Source organism: Lingula anatina, chromosome 6, assembly GCF_051362555.1.
Source record: "Lingula anatina isolate TDL-2025a chromosome 6, LinAna3.0, whole genome shotgun sequence".
Classification (NCBI taxonomy): domain Eukaryota; kingdom Metazoa; phylum Brachiopoda; class Lingulata; order Lingulida; family Lingulidae; genus Lingula; species Lingula anatina.
This window is the reverse complement of record NC_141772.1, coordinates 2,555,552-2,575,347: the sequence shown is the minus strand read 5'-3', so window position 1 is coordinate 2,575,347 and position 19,796 is coordinate 2,555,552. Positions and strand designations below refer to the sequence as shown.

Below are 19,796 nucleotides of genomic sequence, written 5' to 3'. Positions count from 1 at the left end.
CAAACAAACACTTTTACGAATCTTATTAGTTAAATAATGAGACTGTTAACATGCCTAAGAATTGAATCTGAGGAAATGTGAAAAAACAGCATAACGTATAAAATAATTGCCTGATTATGCTGATTTTCGAACTTGACCTGCGTTTTAGTAAGATTAATTACTCCTGTGAGTTTCATGACAACAGGTCTATCGGTTTTCCTTGAAATGTGTTAACAGTGTTGCACATATGCTGAAAAGTGAAAAAAAAACAGCATAACTACTAAAATAGTGGCCAGATCATGCCGATTTTCGAACTTGACCTGCATTTTAGTAAGATTGATTACTCCTGTGAGTTTCATGACAACAGGCCTATCGGTTTTCCTTGAAATGTGTTAACAGTGTTGCACATATGCTAAAAAGTGCAAAAACAGCATAAATTCTACAATAATGGCCCGATCATGCTGATTTTCGAACTTGCCCTGCGTTTTATGAATATTAGTCAGCTCTGTAAATATAAAGCCAAAAAGTAAAACTGTCTTCCACTTATGGTGTTAACGCTGAAAGTGCACGGCGACGGCGACATGATCGGCGACGGCGACGGCGACGACAGACGCAGGTGATGGCAATATGTACAGACACATCTGTGTCTGTACATAAAAACAGAGAGCAGTGATGTATAAGACATATCAAAGCGATTTCTCCAATCCATCAAAATCCCCCACAAACTTTCTTAAGGCAGATATCATGATTCACAATTTTTTATCAAAGACTGTTACTGTTAAAAAAACCTCAAAGCAGTGTTGTCTAGACATATCAGAGTAATTTCTCCAATCCATGAAAAAAAGTCAAGTTCCATTGCTCTGCCAAAATGTATGATGTACAGGATAACAGTGATATATACAACTCTCTTTCCACCAAGGATGTACAGAAAACACATGGCTAAATAAGAAATATGATTTTCTCTAACAACAAACGTTTTCTCAACCAACCACAACAGAATCATTTAGAAGCCTGGGATTGACCCTCACTCCTCTCATATCTTCCTATTAATAGGGACAAACCCTTTAAAAACATGATCTGGTTAACAACCAAACCTTGTTTCCCAAACCTTAATGTCGGTTAGAAATTCAATTCTTGTACTGCTACAAAATTAATGAACTGCTGAGAAAATAAATTCTTATTTGCATCTGACAATCCTGTGAACTGAGACACAAAATGAGATACAAGTGTCAGTTAGCTAAATCATGAAATTTATGGAGCACAGAGATAATTACAGGAAGGGTTTACTCGGGGACACTGGGAGAGAAAAGGACTTTATTTAATAACAAGAGAAATGTCACTCTAATATATATAATCTGTGTCAATACACACACGGCCACATGCAAGTGCCCACACGCACATGCACTTTCTAACTACAAGTAAGTCATTACACTAAAAAGCACATTTTTGCCAAGAAAAGGCGTAGTAGGGGGGGGGGGGGGGAACCCCCATCCTTTCACTGTCACATATTACTAGATTTTGACTTCAGTTGTTTATTTAAAACAGGTTTCTCTACCAACTGTCACATTTTTGGCATGAAGTTTATCTCCGATTACCACATTGTCACATCTTCCAACAGACCACACTGGCATCTGACATGGAGAGATTATTGAATATCATTGACATCTGGCATCTTTTTATACACCATAATACTATGCTGCAATATTTCTCAACCACCTGCCACAAAATTTAAGATTATATGCCCCTTTTTTGCCACAAATACACAGGCATACACACATTAATCGAAAAGACCAAATTAGATAATTATAATAGGGAAATACTGGCAGCACCCGGTAGTTAACTTCTTCTACACAACATATAGTCTGCATTATTCTGGTCTTTAGTCTGCATTCTTTTGGCCTGCACTTAGACCTGCCCATTCTAAAGATATGGAAGTCATCCCATTCTGGCACAGTTACCACCAAGGAATTCCAATCAACCGTTTGACTTTTTACCGTTACCACAGACATGCCGAAGTCAAAACTCCATAGATTTATAAAGAAGGGCAATATATTTTTTTATATATTTTTTTAAATTTTCAACAGCCAACATCCATCAGTCTGTACATGTATGAAGATGACAATGATGAAAGATGCTGACATTTTGAAAATATTTTAACAAAGCAGCAATGACTTTGCACAATAAAGTAATCAAGTCATGCATCAAAAATCCCCCCTCCAAAAAAAAAAAAAAAAGTTGATGAGCTGTATGGTGCAATTTGCAGTTTCAGTTCAGTGTATGATACATTTTCTTGAATAAAAATTACCCTTTTTCTCCAAATGATGAGTAATATACCATCACATATGAAAACATACTGGAAATTTAATTCGGGAAGATAAGTCATTGTCTCACAGGACAAGAATGGAGAAGTGAGCCTTGTCTGTGGTTAGGAATTGTCTGACCACAAATACAGTATAGACTTGTATGAGTAATACAATAACATTTTAAGGGGGGGGGGGGCTGTATTCTCTCTCTCTCTCTTACTTTCATCTCTTTCTCGTGGTCCCTGTTCAACATTGGCTGATGAGTAATAACATACAAGTATGTTCTGTGAGTGATGGGGAGAAATAAGAGCTTTCTGTCTGCTCTTTTTTGAAAATATAATATGTCCCATGACTTTTCATTTTCACTTTTTCATTTACATTCATTTGTTAAAATCATCATTCTTCTTCATCAACCTAACAACTTATTTATTTATAGTTCTTGATAAATTACCACGAAACACTTCCTCCATGATTAAAAAACAAAAAAAAAAAAAAAAAAAAAAAAAACAACAGATGAAATATATATGCACTGCCATGCAATGAGCAAATATAAAAGATATCATAAATAATCAAACTCTGACAAACTCCTCAGGGCCCTAACTCCAGACAACCGCAGGTGAGGGAAATGGGAGGCGGAGGAGGAAGTCCCTGAACTTCTTATCTCATGAAACTGTCAAAAACATGACATAAGACAAAGTTGTTGGCCAACAGGATTATTTTGCAAATTCTCTCCCTTTTTTGTGCCTAAGTGTGTGTGTGTGTGTGTGTGTGTGTGTGTGTGTGTGTGTGTATGTGTGTGTGTGTGTGTAGCCGACAAATAACACATATACAGGAATAGTAAAATAATATAACATTTGTGTATGCCTTTAATTAATCAATTAACTCATTAATTCATCGATCCATTTATTAACTTCTTCATTATTTACTCATTCTTGGTACTTTTATTCATCTATTCACTGTTTTTCTTTCATTTATTAATAAATATATATTCTTTTTTTGGGGGGGGGGGGGGGAGGAGAGAGAGAGAGAGAGGAGAAGATGTGAGAAGCATGTCTGAGGTGATGAGTAATACCAGACCAGAGTGAAATATGTTGTGGTAACTGCAGGAAGTGATCAGAAGACATACAAAGTAGAGAAGACCACCAATGGTACTGATAGCACACCAGTGATGTGGTCAGCACAGGAAATTTCCTTGACCATTACAGTGATAGAGAGATGGACATTTAGTTCACAGGAAGGGCCAGATCTCCTGCTGTTATGGAAGGTGGGATTTTTCATAACAGGTGCTTGAACATCTGTTACTGGGGAAGAAGCAGATGCTTTGGTATAAGATATTAAGGAATGAATGAAGGATTTCAGAATAAATGAATAAATAAGATAAATAAATAAAGAAGCAAATAATGGAGCAAACGATCACACAAATAAGTTCTTTTAAAGAAACAAACAACTTTTAACACAGGCAAAAAAAAAGGCAGACTGAGATAAAAATCCATGCATTGCTAAAGATGTCCTTGCACTGACCGCTATGTCCAAAGCAGTGACCACGTCCAAGCGCTGCCCTGTCACCTGTCTCTCCAAATGTCCACAACTGGTCATTTACATTCCACACAGGGATACACCTTTTATTGTACAGGTGTTTCTGCTCATTTTGCATGCAAAAAGCTGATTATGTGCACAAATGAACATGTCCCAGTACCTGTTTCTTTTTTATCTACATATAACTGTAATCATAGCAGAATGGCACGGGTTGTTTGTGTGAACTTTATAATATACAGTTTATAGTGTCTTCGTTCCTTCTGACTCCCCTATAATTGCTGGTAAACATATACCAACTCTCTACACCCTAAAATCATCCCCCTGCTTGGCTTACCAGACAGCAATGATGTTCATCTAATCTGCAAAAAGTTGACTTAAAATCTACTTTAAATCTTTTGTATTCTTTATAAATGACAATTACACAAATCAACTTTTATGTATTTGGTTATTTACATTTCTTTTACAGCATGAGATAAATTTAAGATTTTGTTCCTGCACATGTAAGATGGTCAATCTGCATCTACTTCTACCATTGATTCGATCTGTTCACAGATGTCTTATCATTAGTTCTGCACAATTAAAGTGGATCTAATTATGGATGCAGAGTTTGTGTTGTACAGTATCAAATATTAATTTTTTTACAGATGGTCAAGATGTGAATACATTTTTTAAAGGTTAAAATCTCTTTCAAAATGGGTGCAGGGCATTGACTTTTCAAAGCTGAAATGTACAAAAAAAAAAAAAAAAAAAAAAAAAAAATCAATTACCAACTGCCACCTTTATCTGACCTCTGGACTAAGTGACCAAAAATATAATTTTTGTCATCTACCCTGCATTCCACCGGTGTCAAGTGACCATTAAACATAATCCTAAAACTCCTGCCACGATAATTGCCAAAACGTGAATTTTTTTACATTGCTTCTCTTTCTTTCTTTTCTTTTTTTTTTTTTTTGGTCTGAGGATTTGACTATCTTGTGTGGAATTCATAACTATAGCCACAAGAATGGGAGAGGCTGAAATGACACAGGATGATAATTGCTTGAAATTTTCAAAAAACTCACTCACTGCAGTCATTTTACTATTTTTACTAGATTAATTAATCAATTTGATATACAAAGAGAAAAACTCTGTATTTTCTGACTTGAAGTAATGTCACTTTTCAGCAATATTCCATTAATACTTGAAAAAAATTTTATTCACAGAAAATTGCACCGAAGAACATAATTCTTTGTTCAATCTCAATGAATAATTGCCATAAATGCCAAGTTTTTTGGTGTCTTAACTAGGGTCAAAAAGCTGTGCTCTCTGGATATTTTTCACGACCAAAAATATGTGGCCACAAGACTTTCCCCCTTGAAGTTGTAATGTCTGTTTTCTGATATATGTGTCTGTATGAAGTGTCTTTAGACTGGACACTATTCATATTTTTATCACTTACTGAGACATTTTATTAACAAATAGAAATATACTGAAAATCCTCAATTTTTTATTTTTGCGCTTGAGCTTTGTATTCATATTGATATATATTGAAATATTCAGTGTAGGATGGGGCGCCTTAAAAAACTGCATAGCATCTGATATCTACTAGTATGTATATTGAGGTTTGGTAATGTTTAATTCTATTTACCTTAATTCAAAATTTAGCAAATTATTAGCCAAACTGGTTTAGAAAAAAATGTTATTCTCCATTATCAATATAAAAGTCACACTGACTCACTGAATAGTGATAACAGCTTGTTGTTTGTGAGTTTGCATGTAAATTTACACATACAGCAAGTGTGTTTGTGTACCAGAAAGCTCATGTATATATGTGTGTGCATATATGCACATGCCCATGTGTGTGTGTGTATGAGAGAGAGAGAGAGAGAGAGAGGGAGGAGGAGGAGGAGTGGGGAGGGAGGGGAGGACCCAGCACAAGATAGGAGAGGATCACAGGATAAATCAAGAGACTACAAATAGGCCAATATCAGCACATCATGGTGGGTCAGACACAATCAGCTGCTATCTCTCACAAACAAGTTTACATCACAAACATGATAAAATGTGAACCATGCATTACATTCATATTTTTATCTGAAATTCTTGGAACAACACGAGTGATTGAGTAAACATTTCATCAACAAAGTTTTCCGAGTTTAGGAAGGTTTCCGGATATTTGTTCAGATTTGATGACAAAAACCACACCCTGAATGCTCAGCGTGACTCTAGGGGATAAGAGCATCATCAAATTCCAACTGAATAATTTTTCCAATTTATTTTTAATAAAATACATATTATAGTATCTTTTTACTACATTTTCCGTATATAACAATCTTTCTGTTCTCAAAACTACGTTATCAAATTACAAATAAATATGCTCACCAACATGTATCTATTTTTTGTTACGGTGCAATTAATCTATCTTTGGGGGGCCATTGCAATTCAGAACTTTAACAGGTCATCATCCTTTCATATATCTTATTAGTTAAACAATAAAGGTCTATGTATTGTAGCTATTTTTGTCAACTTGCATAACAGATCACAGTTCACAAACCGTTACCCCCAACTCCACATCATGTGACACATTATAAACAAGACAGTCATCCTACTCCCAAACCGATGATAATAGTCAAGGTCACCCGTTATTTTTGTAGGAGGGGGCAAACATTACATCTTAAGTAAAATGTCATAAAAAATTAGACTGCAAAAAAATTTCTAGACCAAGAAAAAGTTTGGGTGCTACCTACAGTATTTCCTTCTAAGATTACTATTTTTCTCAGTCACTGCAGTTCTATCATTAAAATTCCTGACCAATAAAAAGTTTGTGCAATATGAACAAGAAACCAGTATTCTTTATTTTCAATTTGAGATTCTGTTCATCAAATTGTTTGTTAGGCAGTGGAATTTCATAAATTGACAGCCAATACATGTTACAAAATCACCAAAGTTGCAATATGACATAATAAACATGAATAACAGATTAAAAGTTATAACACTCTGACATGACAAACTGAAGTATCATCCCAATACATGAAGCAACAATATCAAGGCACTGACAGTTATAACATACAGGATGGTCAATGAAGAGTGAGCTGGTGCTATACAATGACATCATCAAAAATGACATCATTAACAATTACATCATCAACAATGGCATCGTACGTCAATGTGATCCAGGCCCTGGGTAACTTCTGAAAGCTCTTTGGCACTGTTAATATAATTACAATGACATTGTTTTTTCTTTTTTTTTTTTTAACCAACCTTCTGTTACAGCACTATGAAAGTGATAGCTTCATTTCCAAATGTTCCAAATCAATTATGTGATACTTCAAACTTTCCATTGAAAACGTCATGTATCAATTCTGGGATAAAATTTCTTTGAATTTCAAGAACTGGATCATTTTAGTTAGGCACTTAAAATTTATAAACCAATCCTGAGATATATATGGCTACAAATAGGACATGAATTTTGCTAGCAAAGTCAAGATATAAGCATTTGCTAAATGTGGCCACGTTGAACACTGTAAGGCACAAGTGGAAAAAATAGTAAAAAAAAGAGGTGGCAATATTTTTTCTTTCTTTTTTTTAAACAAATTAACCCCCCTCCTTAATGCATAAACCTTTACCCCGTCAACTGACTTCATTAACATTCATGTGACATGTTTACCGTATTTCATTTCACATTATACATATCTACAAATAACAGATTATATTAATATATTAATATGCCAAACCCGAGACCTTGTTAACTGATTAGTTGCAATCAACAATCAGCATGTGATCAGACGTGGTTTAATAACTAACAGCAATTCCATTGAAACGTGCATTTTGAAATGCAACTTGCTGCTGTTTATGTCACACCCAGTATATGTATACATTTCTAAATTATCCAAATATCCCAATTGATTTTGTGATTTTGTTTCAAGTAAACAATGGTGACACTCAAAGATTTAACTAACAACTTAATGTACTGAGAGCTATGAGGAGGATATCCACTTATTTGCCACAGGTATTGAAGGGGGCATACAATCACCAAATGGGGTAGCGCTAGCAATTTTTTTCGCTTAGACAAATCACCACATTTTTGTCAATTTGTTATCAAAATGGTTATAATTTGGCTAAAACATGTCAAATCAGGCCCTTTTTCTTTAGCCAATTTAAGTCAGTTTTAGCATTTGGCTAAATTGGCGAATGTTAGCGCTACCCCAGACAAACTTAGACCCTACTGTACAGCTCACTGTGATTCCCTACTATCAAGCACCTGCGTACATGTCTGTGCATGTCATCAATTGGTCAGCATGGTAATCATATGTTGTTAAACAGGGGAAGAAAGTAGAAATTATGATAAAATAATTGCTGAGGGGAGAAAAAACATTGCATGTGTGTGCATATCAGGATTTCTGCACTCCAGTATTGTTGTTTACAAGGAAACCATTCACACTTGGTTGAACAGGCTCATCAGCACCTGTGGATTTGTTTTAAAATGGTGTGTTAATGGAGGATTTCATCTATCCCTGCTCTTCTCTAATGGAAGTTTGCCCTTCAGCAGCAAATAATAAACAAAGAAATTCATAATTATTCCGGAATGTAAATTACACATTTAAAGTAATAAAAATGTATTAGACAAAATCTCGTGTCAACCCTGAAAAAGACCCATAAAATGCTGAAAATTTTCCCTCCATTTGTGTTCATGATGACAGAAAGACATAAATGTAGACAGTATTCATAAATATCTCACATCATGAATATCAATGGTGGGAAAACATTTATCAATTCACAAACACAAAAAAAGACAGGCATATGAACAACAATGCACATTTCTTAATCATACACAGTATATTCTACAGTTAATTTACTCATATGGAGCAGAAATTATGCAAGTGCACATGCACACGCTCACACATCCCCATATTTCACACTACCTACCAGTCCATACACCCTGATGAAATAGGAGCGTTTCTCGTTGTCCTTGATGAACATGGCTACCCCAGTGCAGCGTTTGCTCCATCTGTTGAGGGCGGGGGGATTGCTGGCCAGAAACACCTGTACCACAGCGGTCGCAACAGTCTGTAATATGGACAAGAAATATGGAAATATACTAGTACCTGTATACATGTGCATTAAGATCAGGAGCTATTATGTATGGCATACACATTAAAAATTTAAGTTAAGAGCTATTTGTTTGATCAAGTTCAAAAAATGATTATTTCTTTTTAAACAACAAGGATGAGCAGTATATTTGAAACATATACGGGTACATTGATGAATATATGTTTAGGGCATTGAAAAACATTCTTATTTCTCAAAAATCAGCATTTTTTCTTTCTTTTTTTTTTTTGCATTTTTTTCTTTTTTAATCTAAAGTAAGTGAAGAGAAAAAGCAACCCTCAAGTTGCAAAGCTGGCTTAGCATCCCATGCTGAAAGTGAAAGTGCACAGTCCCTCTTCAAAAGTTGTTCAATGTCAAAGCCCTGGTTTAACCTCCCCTTTACCAAAGATGCTCCCTAATTACCAAGCTTGTTAAAATCCCTGTCTAAAAGTTCAAGCACCACAGAAGTAGTGACCCAGAAAAATAGAATTTTGTCAATAGAGGGCCAAACAGGTTTCACACAATCCCTCTCAATGCGGATCCACAAAATAACTGCTTATTATCCACATCATGAGATATCTACGTCAGCAGTTATATAAAATGAAGAAAAAACCTATTCATGCAATTTATCGCTGCGTGCACCTTAAAGAGGACGCTTAAATGTGGCGAAAATTCTTCTATCTGATCAGACCTTAATCGACGGCCCCTGGATATACCCATGTAATGCCACTCCTTGCAGGAAAAATACTTCAATAACAATTTTTGAATTGAAATAGTGACAATCCTTTTGCATCCCGTCAAATCAGTGATTTAGGAATGCAGTAAGCTGCAAATTGAATCGGTGTTTATTCTCTTGTATAAGCTATCAACCAACAGTTACTATTGATGATTCAGAATATTCTTCCTATCATAATGCTTATTCTGGTTCTTTTTTTTTTTTTTTTTTTGAGAAGTTCATTCCCCAGAATTCTCTCGTAAAATCAATTTTACTAGTAATTTTGCCTGTTCTTTTTCTTTTTACTACCAGTAGTGCATACTAGTAATCAATTTGTCAATATGTCTCCTTTATGTAGTTTAGGAGAGAGGGGTAGGTACATAGACAGGCCAGCATCCCTCTTCCCCCCCACTCCCCTTCCTCCTCCTCCTCCTCCCTCCCAATGTAGGACTACCAATATCAACTAACTATGATTCACAATCATAAAGTCACTCTTCAAACAATCTAACCAGGCTACAGTACATTTCCGGCCATCTTAAGTTATCAGTGGTTTCAAAATTATCTAATGATCCTTATGATGTTGACATTCCGTCCTTATCACTTACATTGAAGTTATGAATACAAGAGACTCGTGGTTTTCAAAGAAGTCTATCTAATATCTTCATCCACTACAAAGAGCACTCAGTCCTGGGTGGACCCCACCCACTTCTAGTCAAAGCTTACAACTAGGCAAGATAAGGACCAATATGATACACAAAGAATGGCAGAAACATTTGTGATACCTTCTGGTTACCTACCATCACCAAAGTCACTTTTCTTCTCCATCAAGCCCGTCTGTTTACATTATGATTTATAAGTTTATTAAAGCACAAAATGTGTCTCAATTACATTAACATGTCATATTCTCTATTTTGAATTCATTTCCAAATCCGTAATTTATCAGTAACAAATAGATGGTAGAAAATTAAATATATGCCAGAATGGTAATGCAATTCAATTGTAAAGTGCATATGAAAATCCTTAGGTTAAAAATCTTGTTTTTCATAGTTTCCTTCTTGAATACTCAACCCATTGCACCAACTTTATATATATGTACAGTAGAACTAGTAATGAACTCAATCTCATTTATTCCCTTAACCTCTAGCCAATTTTCTTCCACAGTGGAAATGAGATATGCTTCACTTCTAAATACATTAATATTAAGAATTTTCAAATGAATGAGATGTCTTAATCCTTTGTGTATGGTTTCTGCGAGAAACAATAATTCCATCAATGAGTTTGGAACTTAATTTCAGTAACCATAACTCTTCTGGGAACTGCTTTCAGTTTCAATTTTCATCTGGCACACTCTGGCATTTTAATGAACCAATTAACTGAAGCCCATTAATTAAGTTAGCAGCTAACGATGAATCCATCTGTTTATAAACTGCTGTTTCTGTTTCGTGCCAACAATAATTAACTCGGTGTCATCAGTCAAACCCAATAAGAGCACAGCAGTTACAAATGACAAATTAATTCATAATTATAAAGGACTTTTGTAATGAACAATGAGCAATATTTTATACAAATTGCAAAAACATTTGACAAGATAGAGCTGAACTTTTCTTTTGTGTTATAAGTAACGACTCAATTTCAGCAATGTACTAATGAGGATAAATTCTTTGAACTGTTCACTTCCTAAAGTACCACTATTATAATCAATTTATAGAGGTTTCTACAGAGTAAGCTGAAGGGGATTCAGAACCTGTGGTGATAATGTGTAAATATGTACCAACTAAAGCCAGGGTTAAACCTTAATACCAATTTGAAGATGTAAAAACATCATTTCTGCTCTGGAAACAACCTCAAATACATTGACACAAATTTATACAGATCAGATAATTATATTATGAACATATACAATTCTTATATATACATGATAATCTTAATTGATCCACATTAATCTTATAATTAGTAATCTGCACACTGTCTTTTTCACTATAAACAATAGTAACTGAAGTAATTGAACTTCATATCTTTTGGAAGAAAAACAGAAAAACTCTTTTCTAGTACATCAAATAACTGACAGACAGTGATGGTTAGGGTATGTGATAATTAACCCTAGGGGAACAGGGGCAGTCCTGCCTTAATTAATACCATTAATTAGCCAGTTATCAGTAAGAGCACCTGCCATGAAATTTGACCTGATACAGTACATGAGTTTTACTCTGAAACCAGAAGAGATCAAATGAGAATGAGTCTTTCACGTGAACTGGAGTTGGAATGAAAAGCTTACAGTACACATAGCCACCTTTTCCCATCATTCAAACTTCTGAGTCTTCTAGGGTACTTCCGGGGGTGGGGGGGAGGATGTCTCCAATTGCATTGGTTTGATATCTGTTAGCAGACAAGACGTTTATAAAATTATGAAGAAATTTTTAAGAAAGACAGCATTTCAGGAGAAAAAGAAGTGATTACTAGCGGAATTATTAATTAATTCTTGGTTTCCAAATATTTTTAAAATAATTTTTGTATTTTTCCTTGACTGATGTCTGCACTCTTTAGTATTCTGAAGCATAGATTTTAAAAGCCTTCCTTTATGTCTTGACAATAGGCATGAAGCCATAGAAACTAGCCAATATCAACTGGATTTTACTTGTCAATAAGATGCCAGCTAATAGAAACTACTTTATCTGCAAGGAAACAATTCTCATTCTATAAATAACCTTGTTTTTGGTTATGAATACTGGCAAAATAGGATGACATTCTACCAGGTAAACAGCTCTTTCAAGAAACAAACAGCACATGTGCATTTCAAAAGATATAGATCGACTATCTTCCAAACTCTGTGAAGCCCACTGCCTTGCAAAATACTTTAGTGGCATCAACTTGGCCTCAGGTAAGAAAGCTGTGTAGCCTCATTGTTTACCATTTCCTGACTTATTTTTGTCTTCATTATGATGAGGAAACTGCTGTTTATAACAACCACTGCATTCAAAACAACACAAACTCATAAACATCCTGAGCTGTGGTGGTTCTAGATAACAATCTACCTCTGTACCTTTGATCAGCAGCTTGTCCACACCAACTAGATTCAGAACAATAAAAAGGGAACAGCTAAACACAGTTTTAAGATTTAGAGCTGACGTCTCAAATCTTCTGATGTACAGATACCTATAATTTACAGCCCTTGCATCTCTTTAACAAGGTAGCCCTTAGCAGCAATAATTGCTTGGGTTTACCTCTATGGGTTTTTACCTATCCAAAATAAGGTAGTAATTAATAGCTTTCTTACTTGTTATCAGATTGCATACATACATCATTCAACTATAGCTTCTTTCACATTCTCGTTTCATCTTGTTGGATAGCTATTTGCCTTTCAGTGGGTTATTTTATTCCATAACGTAGAAACCATTAAGAGGAAATTGTTGTTCAGCTTTGCAAACTAGGTTATAGAAATTAATTTTAGGAAAAAAATAATACAGGCCCCCTCATGTACAGTTTGCTTGGCATTTGATTCTCATACATCAAAAATGATATTCTTGCCTGCACGCTCGGCTGTCACCTTGATTGGATAGTAAACGGTTGTCGTAAAATCGCTAAAAGATATTAAAACCCGGTGCATAAACTTGAAAACCACCTAGGACAACCTCAGACTGCCACATTAATCCAATACAATGCAAAAATAAACTATAACAAGTGGTTAAAGCCTTCAAACCGAATGTCGTAAAGTCCCCATATACCTCCATAGAGACAATAAAATAGAATAAGCTTCTGAAACAAGAAAAATCCAGTTCCAACATAATAATCGAAATAAAATACTGCCGGGCATCGGAGCGGCCTAAAACTTGGCATGCTTACCGCAAATACTGCAGGCTACATCATCCCGTCGCTCGTTTGTAAATTCCGTGCATGGCATACGCACAATCAAACCGTATATCCAAATTGCACCTCTGATGTTTGAATTGGTCCTCTCTAACCTACCATTACGAAAAAGAAGCCATGCCATTGGACAATGCGACCTCTGCGGTTACGTCATTTCCTGAATTGGATTGTAGAGAGGACCAATTCAAACATCAGAGGTGCAATTTGGATATACGGTTTGATTGTGCGTATGCCATGCACGGAATTTACAAACGAGCGACGGGATGATGTAGCCTGCAGTATTTGCGGTAAGCATGCCAAGTTTTAGGCCGCTCCGATGCCCGGCAGTATTTTATTTCGATTATTATGTTGGAACTGGATTTTTCTTGTTTCAGAAGCTTATTCTATTTTATTGTCTCTATGGAGGTATATGTGGACTTTACGACATTCGGTTTGAAGGCTTTAACCACTTGTTATAGTTTATTTTTGCATTGTATTGGATTAATGTGGCAGTCTGAGGTTGTCCTAGGTGGTTTTCAAGTTTATGCACCGGGTTTTAATATCTTTTAGCGATTTTACGACAACCGTTTTCTATCCAATCAAGGTGACAGCCGAGCGTGCTTGCCTGTAAATAAATTATGGAGTGAAGAAAGTATTACAAAATAATGCAATGATAAAGGTCCTTGTCACCAATTCTAAAAGGACCATTGTCACGAACTCATACCAAACCTGAGGCACCTTGATAGCAATTTAATTTATAAATTTATAAAATTTATACATTTAAAAATATTTAGAGGATGATGTCAACTTTTTAATTAAGGGCAGGGCATCATCAACACAACTGCGTTAAAACCTACCACACAGCGATTTCCAATTAAGTTAAACAGGATTTCGTTCTCGTTGGGTGCCAGAATGAGAGACGGGCTATTCTGAGGTCTTGGTTTTTTAGGCTGGTTAGACATAGCGGCGATATTATTGTAAAAATCTTCAAATGTTCACTCTATCTCTACTTCCTACTCCATAAGCAACATCACGCATGCGCTACAGATGATCTAAGTTCCGGCAAAGTATAAAGCAAAGTAGCGCGTGCTTTAAAAAGGTAAAGCCGTTTTCTTTGTTTTAAATGCTGAAACTTACAATGATTTATTGCTAATTATTCTTTATCTTTTAATTTAAGCTATGACGTAATCATTTGTTTCCTTACAATGAAAGTGGCAATTTTATGTAATATGGCGTATGAATATCTGCGGGGGGCAGGTCAGAGGTCACGGCACCTGACAGGTCAACTTTGACGAGGTTGAAATCCACAACACAATGAAAGGTGGCGGTGTTTACTTAGTAGGTCGCTCCGCCTCCTGCCGGCTGATCGTTATGCTAACACGTCGATAGCCACGAGACTTCACCGATATCTGACATGCAAAACAGGCAGTGAGGAAGTGAGTGTAGCCAGTTGGTATTATGTGTGTGAGCCGGTAGCATACAGATTTCGCTCACTCTGCGGATAACTTTAATTTATGATTTATTACACAGGGAAAAACACTCGGAGTGTTGGGACTGCATCGGGGGTATTAAGGCCCGATAATTTTACACGGAGTTACTGAAGATTTTGTTAATGAGATGAAATTTGAAGAACATATCGGGACTAATATTGATATGACAGGAGGAAGAGAAGGAGGCCTTCTACCAGTTAGCATGTCAACACCACAGCAAATTGTGAGGCATGTCCACAAACACAACCTTAGACAGCGGTTTGAGCTGGTCAAAACCCTTGGACAGGGGACGTATGGGAAAGTGAAACTTGCCATTGATAGAGCGACGGGACAACAGGTAAGACAGCTGTCCTTGATGTACAAGACGGACACACACACGCTTACAAGAACACACACACACACACTCCGCTCTCACACACACACACAGAGAGATTTATGAGGAAATGAATGTGTTATAACTGCAATGAAAATCGTGATAATTTTAATTTTTAGTTTTTTATCAAGATGAGGTAATTTCAAAATATTTTGGGGTGATTGCATTTTTCAAAGTTAAGATTTGATATTACAATTATATGCAATTTTCTTGTATATAAATTCACCGTTGGCAATAAGTTTGACACATAAATCATATGTAATAAAGTAATAGCCCATAGGCAAATGTTTAACCATATTGAACAAATGCAGTTTATGGACCACCAATGAAATAAAAAATCAAAGCATACATTATGTTAATTAGAATATGGCAATAAATCACAAAATTATGAAAATATAATTATTTCAAAGAAAAAAAATACAATACTTTGCTGTATGCGAAAGTTGGAAATTTTTTTTCCTAAATCTGTTTCCTTTGTTTTCCTTGACACCCATCATAAATAATCTCCCTCTTTATATCCTGGTGCAATGCTGATCCTGTAGATGTATTTATGATAAGGGCCCCATAACCCAGCTATATATCATGGAAAGTGCAAGATAGTTATGCCAGATAGCAGAATATCTCAGTAAGCTAGACAAATCTTCATTGTTCTCTTAAGTGCTGTCTTCAACCCCGAGACTGAGTTTTCACCCAAGTACACAAGGGTTGTGGAAGATCTTAAATGGATGAGTTTGTGTACATACTATTTCAACATTACAAAGACACTGTCATTATTAGATGTGTTAACTTATATATCTAAATCTGTAACAGACATACACATGGCTAAGGCAAGGCTGGTGGCAGCCAACCCGACAGCCGGTCTGACAAGAAAATGTTGCCACTTAGTGAGGTGATATTAGCACATGCAGCTTAGCTAGAGTCCTAATGGCACTTAATATCCCCAGCTGTGCTGAGAACTGGTTATAGGACCATTAGCATAACTATATCCCACTGTGGTTTACTATACTTGAGTTTTTTGTCCTTATTTGAGATGTAAAAAAATGAACGAGTTTATCTCCATGGCAGGGATAATATAATATAATATGTGGTTTAATTGTTGTTTTGAAATCTTTAACTTATAACAGTCACATTTTTTACCACATAGACATATATATATTTTTTTCTGAGACAGAGGAGGGGGGGTATTGTATTGAAATTGGGAAATGATGAATGAAGCCCATGACATCAAGATAATTAGTATATCACTTGGGACAAACTTGATTTAAAGGAAATAATAAGCATAAAAATTTTAAAAAATCAAAAATGACAAGTGGAATATCTTGAAGCAAGTTGCTACTTTCTAAAAGGTTCTCTGTCCATAACCATCTCCATTATGAAGTCACTGGAGACCCTGGGGATGGTTATACCATCCAGTATAACAAGTGTCCATGTACCCCAGGTATTCCCCAGGTCCCCCTGTCTCCCCTGTCTGCACTGGTCTTTGCACAAACACCTGTACATTATGGTGCCAGTGTTATCAGACTGCCGTAACGCCTGAAAGTGAAAGCCGGCCATTGTGGAGATCTGATGAGTGTGCAAACACACCATCTGGATGATTGAGCGCGAATGGGTTTGCGTACGTGGCAGCTTTTATTCTCATAGGGCCCTGGAAGCTTCGGTATTTCACCGTTGAAAAGCCGTCGAGGTTGGCGAAACTTCGAGGGGGTAGCCTTGTACTGGTTTAAGCCCTTTGTTTAGCTAATTGTTGATCTTGACATAATAAAACCAGGTTAAAATAGGTGGACCAACGTAGGGGACATTTTACATAATGGCCAGTTTAGGCCAAGCACCCCATTGGTCAGTCTCTTGACCGGAGTATTTACTGGTTGAGAGAGTTAAGCACATTTACCAACGGACAGCTCCTTATGCAACATTGTCAAAGCGTGAAATGTTATGGGATAATATAAACATTACGTCAGCTTGCAAACAGCACAGTACTTGGCATGTATTGATTTTTCTCGACTGTATGGCTGTAAAAATGTCTGTCACAAGGCTGATACAAGGCAAAGATGAAATGCATGTGTAATATTTTAGGTCATATACCAGTAGAGTATGTGTCTAATAAAAAAAGGTCTGAAAATTTTCTGACCTCAGAATTTTTTATGAGATAAAGGTAGTAAATATGTTACACTTGGGTCAGGAGCAAGAAACAAAACTGGTCAAAAATTGGATGACTACAAAAAAAAATTTTAAAAATTGAAAATTTTATCCTTTATCTTTTTATGCAAGCCTAGGCAGATATACCTGTCACTGCTCACTCAACCATGATTTTTTAACTTCATGGGTTCCTCCGTCTGTGAAAATGACACAACACGGCAAATCCTCACTTAGGGAGATAAGGGGCCACCATTTAGCCATAAAACAAGGAAGAAGACACCAAAACCCTATTTGAATCTCATTATCATTGGTTAAGAGGTGAAACCTCATAGGAAATCCCTGTCTTAAGGTTTAGGTCAGCACTCTAATTTTAGACCCTTTTCCTGTAATTAAATAGCCGTTTTGAGGTTTTGAACTTGCAGTGGCCACAATGGTTAACAAAAAACAGATTGGTTTGATTGTTGTTGAACATCTTTAAAGGACCTGGCGATAAGGTTAAACATTTTAACTGTCCAGCATTAAAAGTGTGTATGGGGGGGGGGGGGGAGTTAGAAAATGGAGTACAAGAGAGGCTATTGTAAAGAAGGGCCTGCATGCCAATCTTAACCTCTGATTATTGCCAGACAATGCAAGCAGTGAACAGCGTATACTTCAGACATGCAAAACAGAAACATTTAAGTGGTTATAGCATGTTACGAGTGGGTTTTAAAGTAATTCATTCTCCAAAAAAGTGGAAAAACAAGTTATGTTATCGCGTTACTGCCCTGGACATTTCCACGAAATGTTTGCCATAAGATTGTCACAGTGGAAAAGAAAGATAAATTGTCCCCCTTAAATAGAAAAAAATGTCTGCCAACATCTGTCACATATATTTGACATATCCAAATCAACTTTTCTGTGGTAGACATTGCAGCTGGTAGATAAAGAAAACTGAAATGAAAGACGTCAAGTTGAAGTAGGAAAAATATGTCCGTGGGCTTATCACACCTGAGTGGCAGAGTGGAGTGAATGGAAAGCCCCCCTCTGATTTCATTGATAACACAGAGAATTCTAAGTGTGTCAGAAGTGTAATAAATGGAAATGTTGATGCTAGGATTATTACACGAACATGGCACGAGGAGGGGGTTGTTTTTGCTACCTACCTTGTTTGGCTTTAATTTCTGAAGATTAAGTATAATATTGTTATACTTCGGATGTAATTATTCTAAGAGGAGAGTGACTTTACATTGGGGCTGAAATCATATAGTTATATTTATAAACCTTCATTGAATTGGATAATTTTAGAGTCAATTATAGAACTACTTTTAAAATATTTTTGGTACCCCCACAACGTGGTCTCAGCTCCTGTAGATGTATAGAACGTGCGCGGGTGATATTTTAACTCTAAGAAAATAATAAACTTGCCGTCTATGGGAAATATGAATACCAAGTCCCAATATTATTATTGAAATTATTAATGGCATGAATGCAGTAGAATGGAATCTCACCTTTTTACCCCCAATGAAACACAAAGGGCTAAAATGAAGCGTAAAATTGAACCATGCAGTCGAATTCTCCGTGTATTCATACCTATGAAGAGACGGCCTTTTTTCTATTGATTTCTGCTATAACTTAGGTAAACAACAGTCGGACGAAGCATATTTGCTCAAGTATACCGGTCTTGCTGGACTGGGTGTCTTTGTTTGGATTTTTTTCTTTTTAATTAATATTTTCAATAGGGTTGACATTCTTCACTGGTGACAGCATGGATGTTGTCAAGCAACAGCGTTACTGTCGGGACAACTGGACAAATAAATGGAGATCAATGCGGATCTGTTTTCCTTCAAATATGAAAACTGACATTTACCCAGTGGTAATATTACCAATCCAATTTCCCTCTACCTGGCAACATTGTGCTCAGTGTCGTAGATCCAACGACTGATGTATATTTGATGATGAATTACATTAGATTCCAAAATGGCAGAGTTCAGCCCTCATATTCAATATTTGTATTGGCGGCAAAAAAAAAAAAAAAAGGAATGTTTGCCAAGTGTTCTGAATAGAGGCTGTTGTTATGCATTCTATGGTGTGTACCAACTCACAAAACTCACAAGAGACCCTCATATGGTGATAGACGGGGGAGGGTGTAATTCAGTAACACTATATTTTGACCTGCTGTGAACTGTACCATTTGTGAATTTTACATCATAAGCACTCTCCAGAGGGAGTTGCCATTCACTTCAGGAGCATCTCCACAGATGGCCTTTATTTTGAACTTGGTTTTCAAATTCTTTAAATTCCCGGCCTAATTCAGCGCAGGTTTTTATTTATTTGGATTCGTGTCTGTGAAAAAAAATACAGGGAGGAAAGTTTAG

General features: G+C 36.1%; 2 protein-coding genes across 2 annotated transcripts in view; one reads left to right on the top strand and one right to left on the bottom strand.

Annotated features, from left to right (window-relative positions):
- LOC106169792 (actin nucleation-promoting factor WAS) overlaps positions 1 to 14,494 on the bottom strand; it is a 35,226-nt gene extending 20,732 nt beyond the window's left edge. The window contains exons 1-2 of the mRNA XM_087015346.1: positions 14,301 to 14,494; positions 8,724 to 8,864 (exon numbers count right to left, since the gene is read on the bottom strand). Coding sequence (XP_086871472.1) covers positions 8,724 to 8,864; positions 14,301 to 14,405 — 246 coding nt within the window. The 5' untranslated portion in view covers positions 14,406 to 14,494. The remainder of the gene's footprint in view (positions 1 to 8,723; positions 8,865 to 14,300) is intronic.
- A 247-nt stretch (positions 14,495 to 14,741) lies between these two features.
- Positions 14,742 to 19,796, top strand: part of LOC106169791 (uncharacterized) — a 42,843-nt gene continuing 37,788 nt past the window's right edge. Inside the window, exon 1 of the mRNA XM_087015345.1 lies at positions 14,742 to 15,270. Within this exon, the coding sequence (XP_086871471.1) occupies positions 15,061 to 15,270 (210 nt within the window). The 5' untranslated portion in view covers positions 14,742 to 15,060. The remainder of the gene's footprint in view (positions 15,271 to 19,796) is intronic.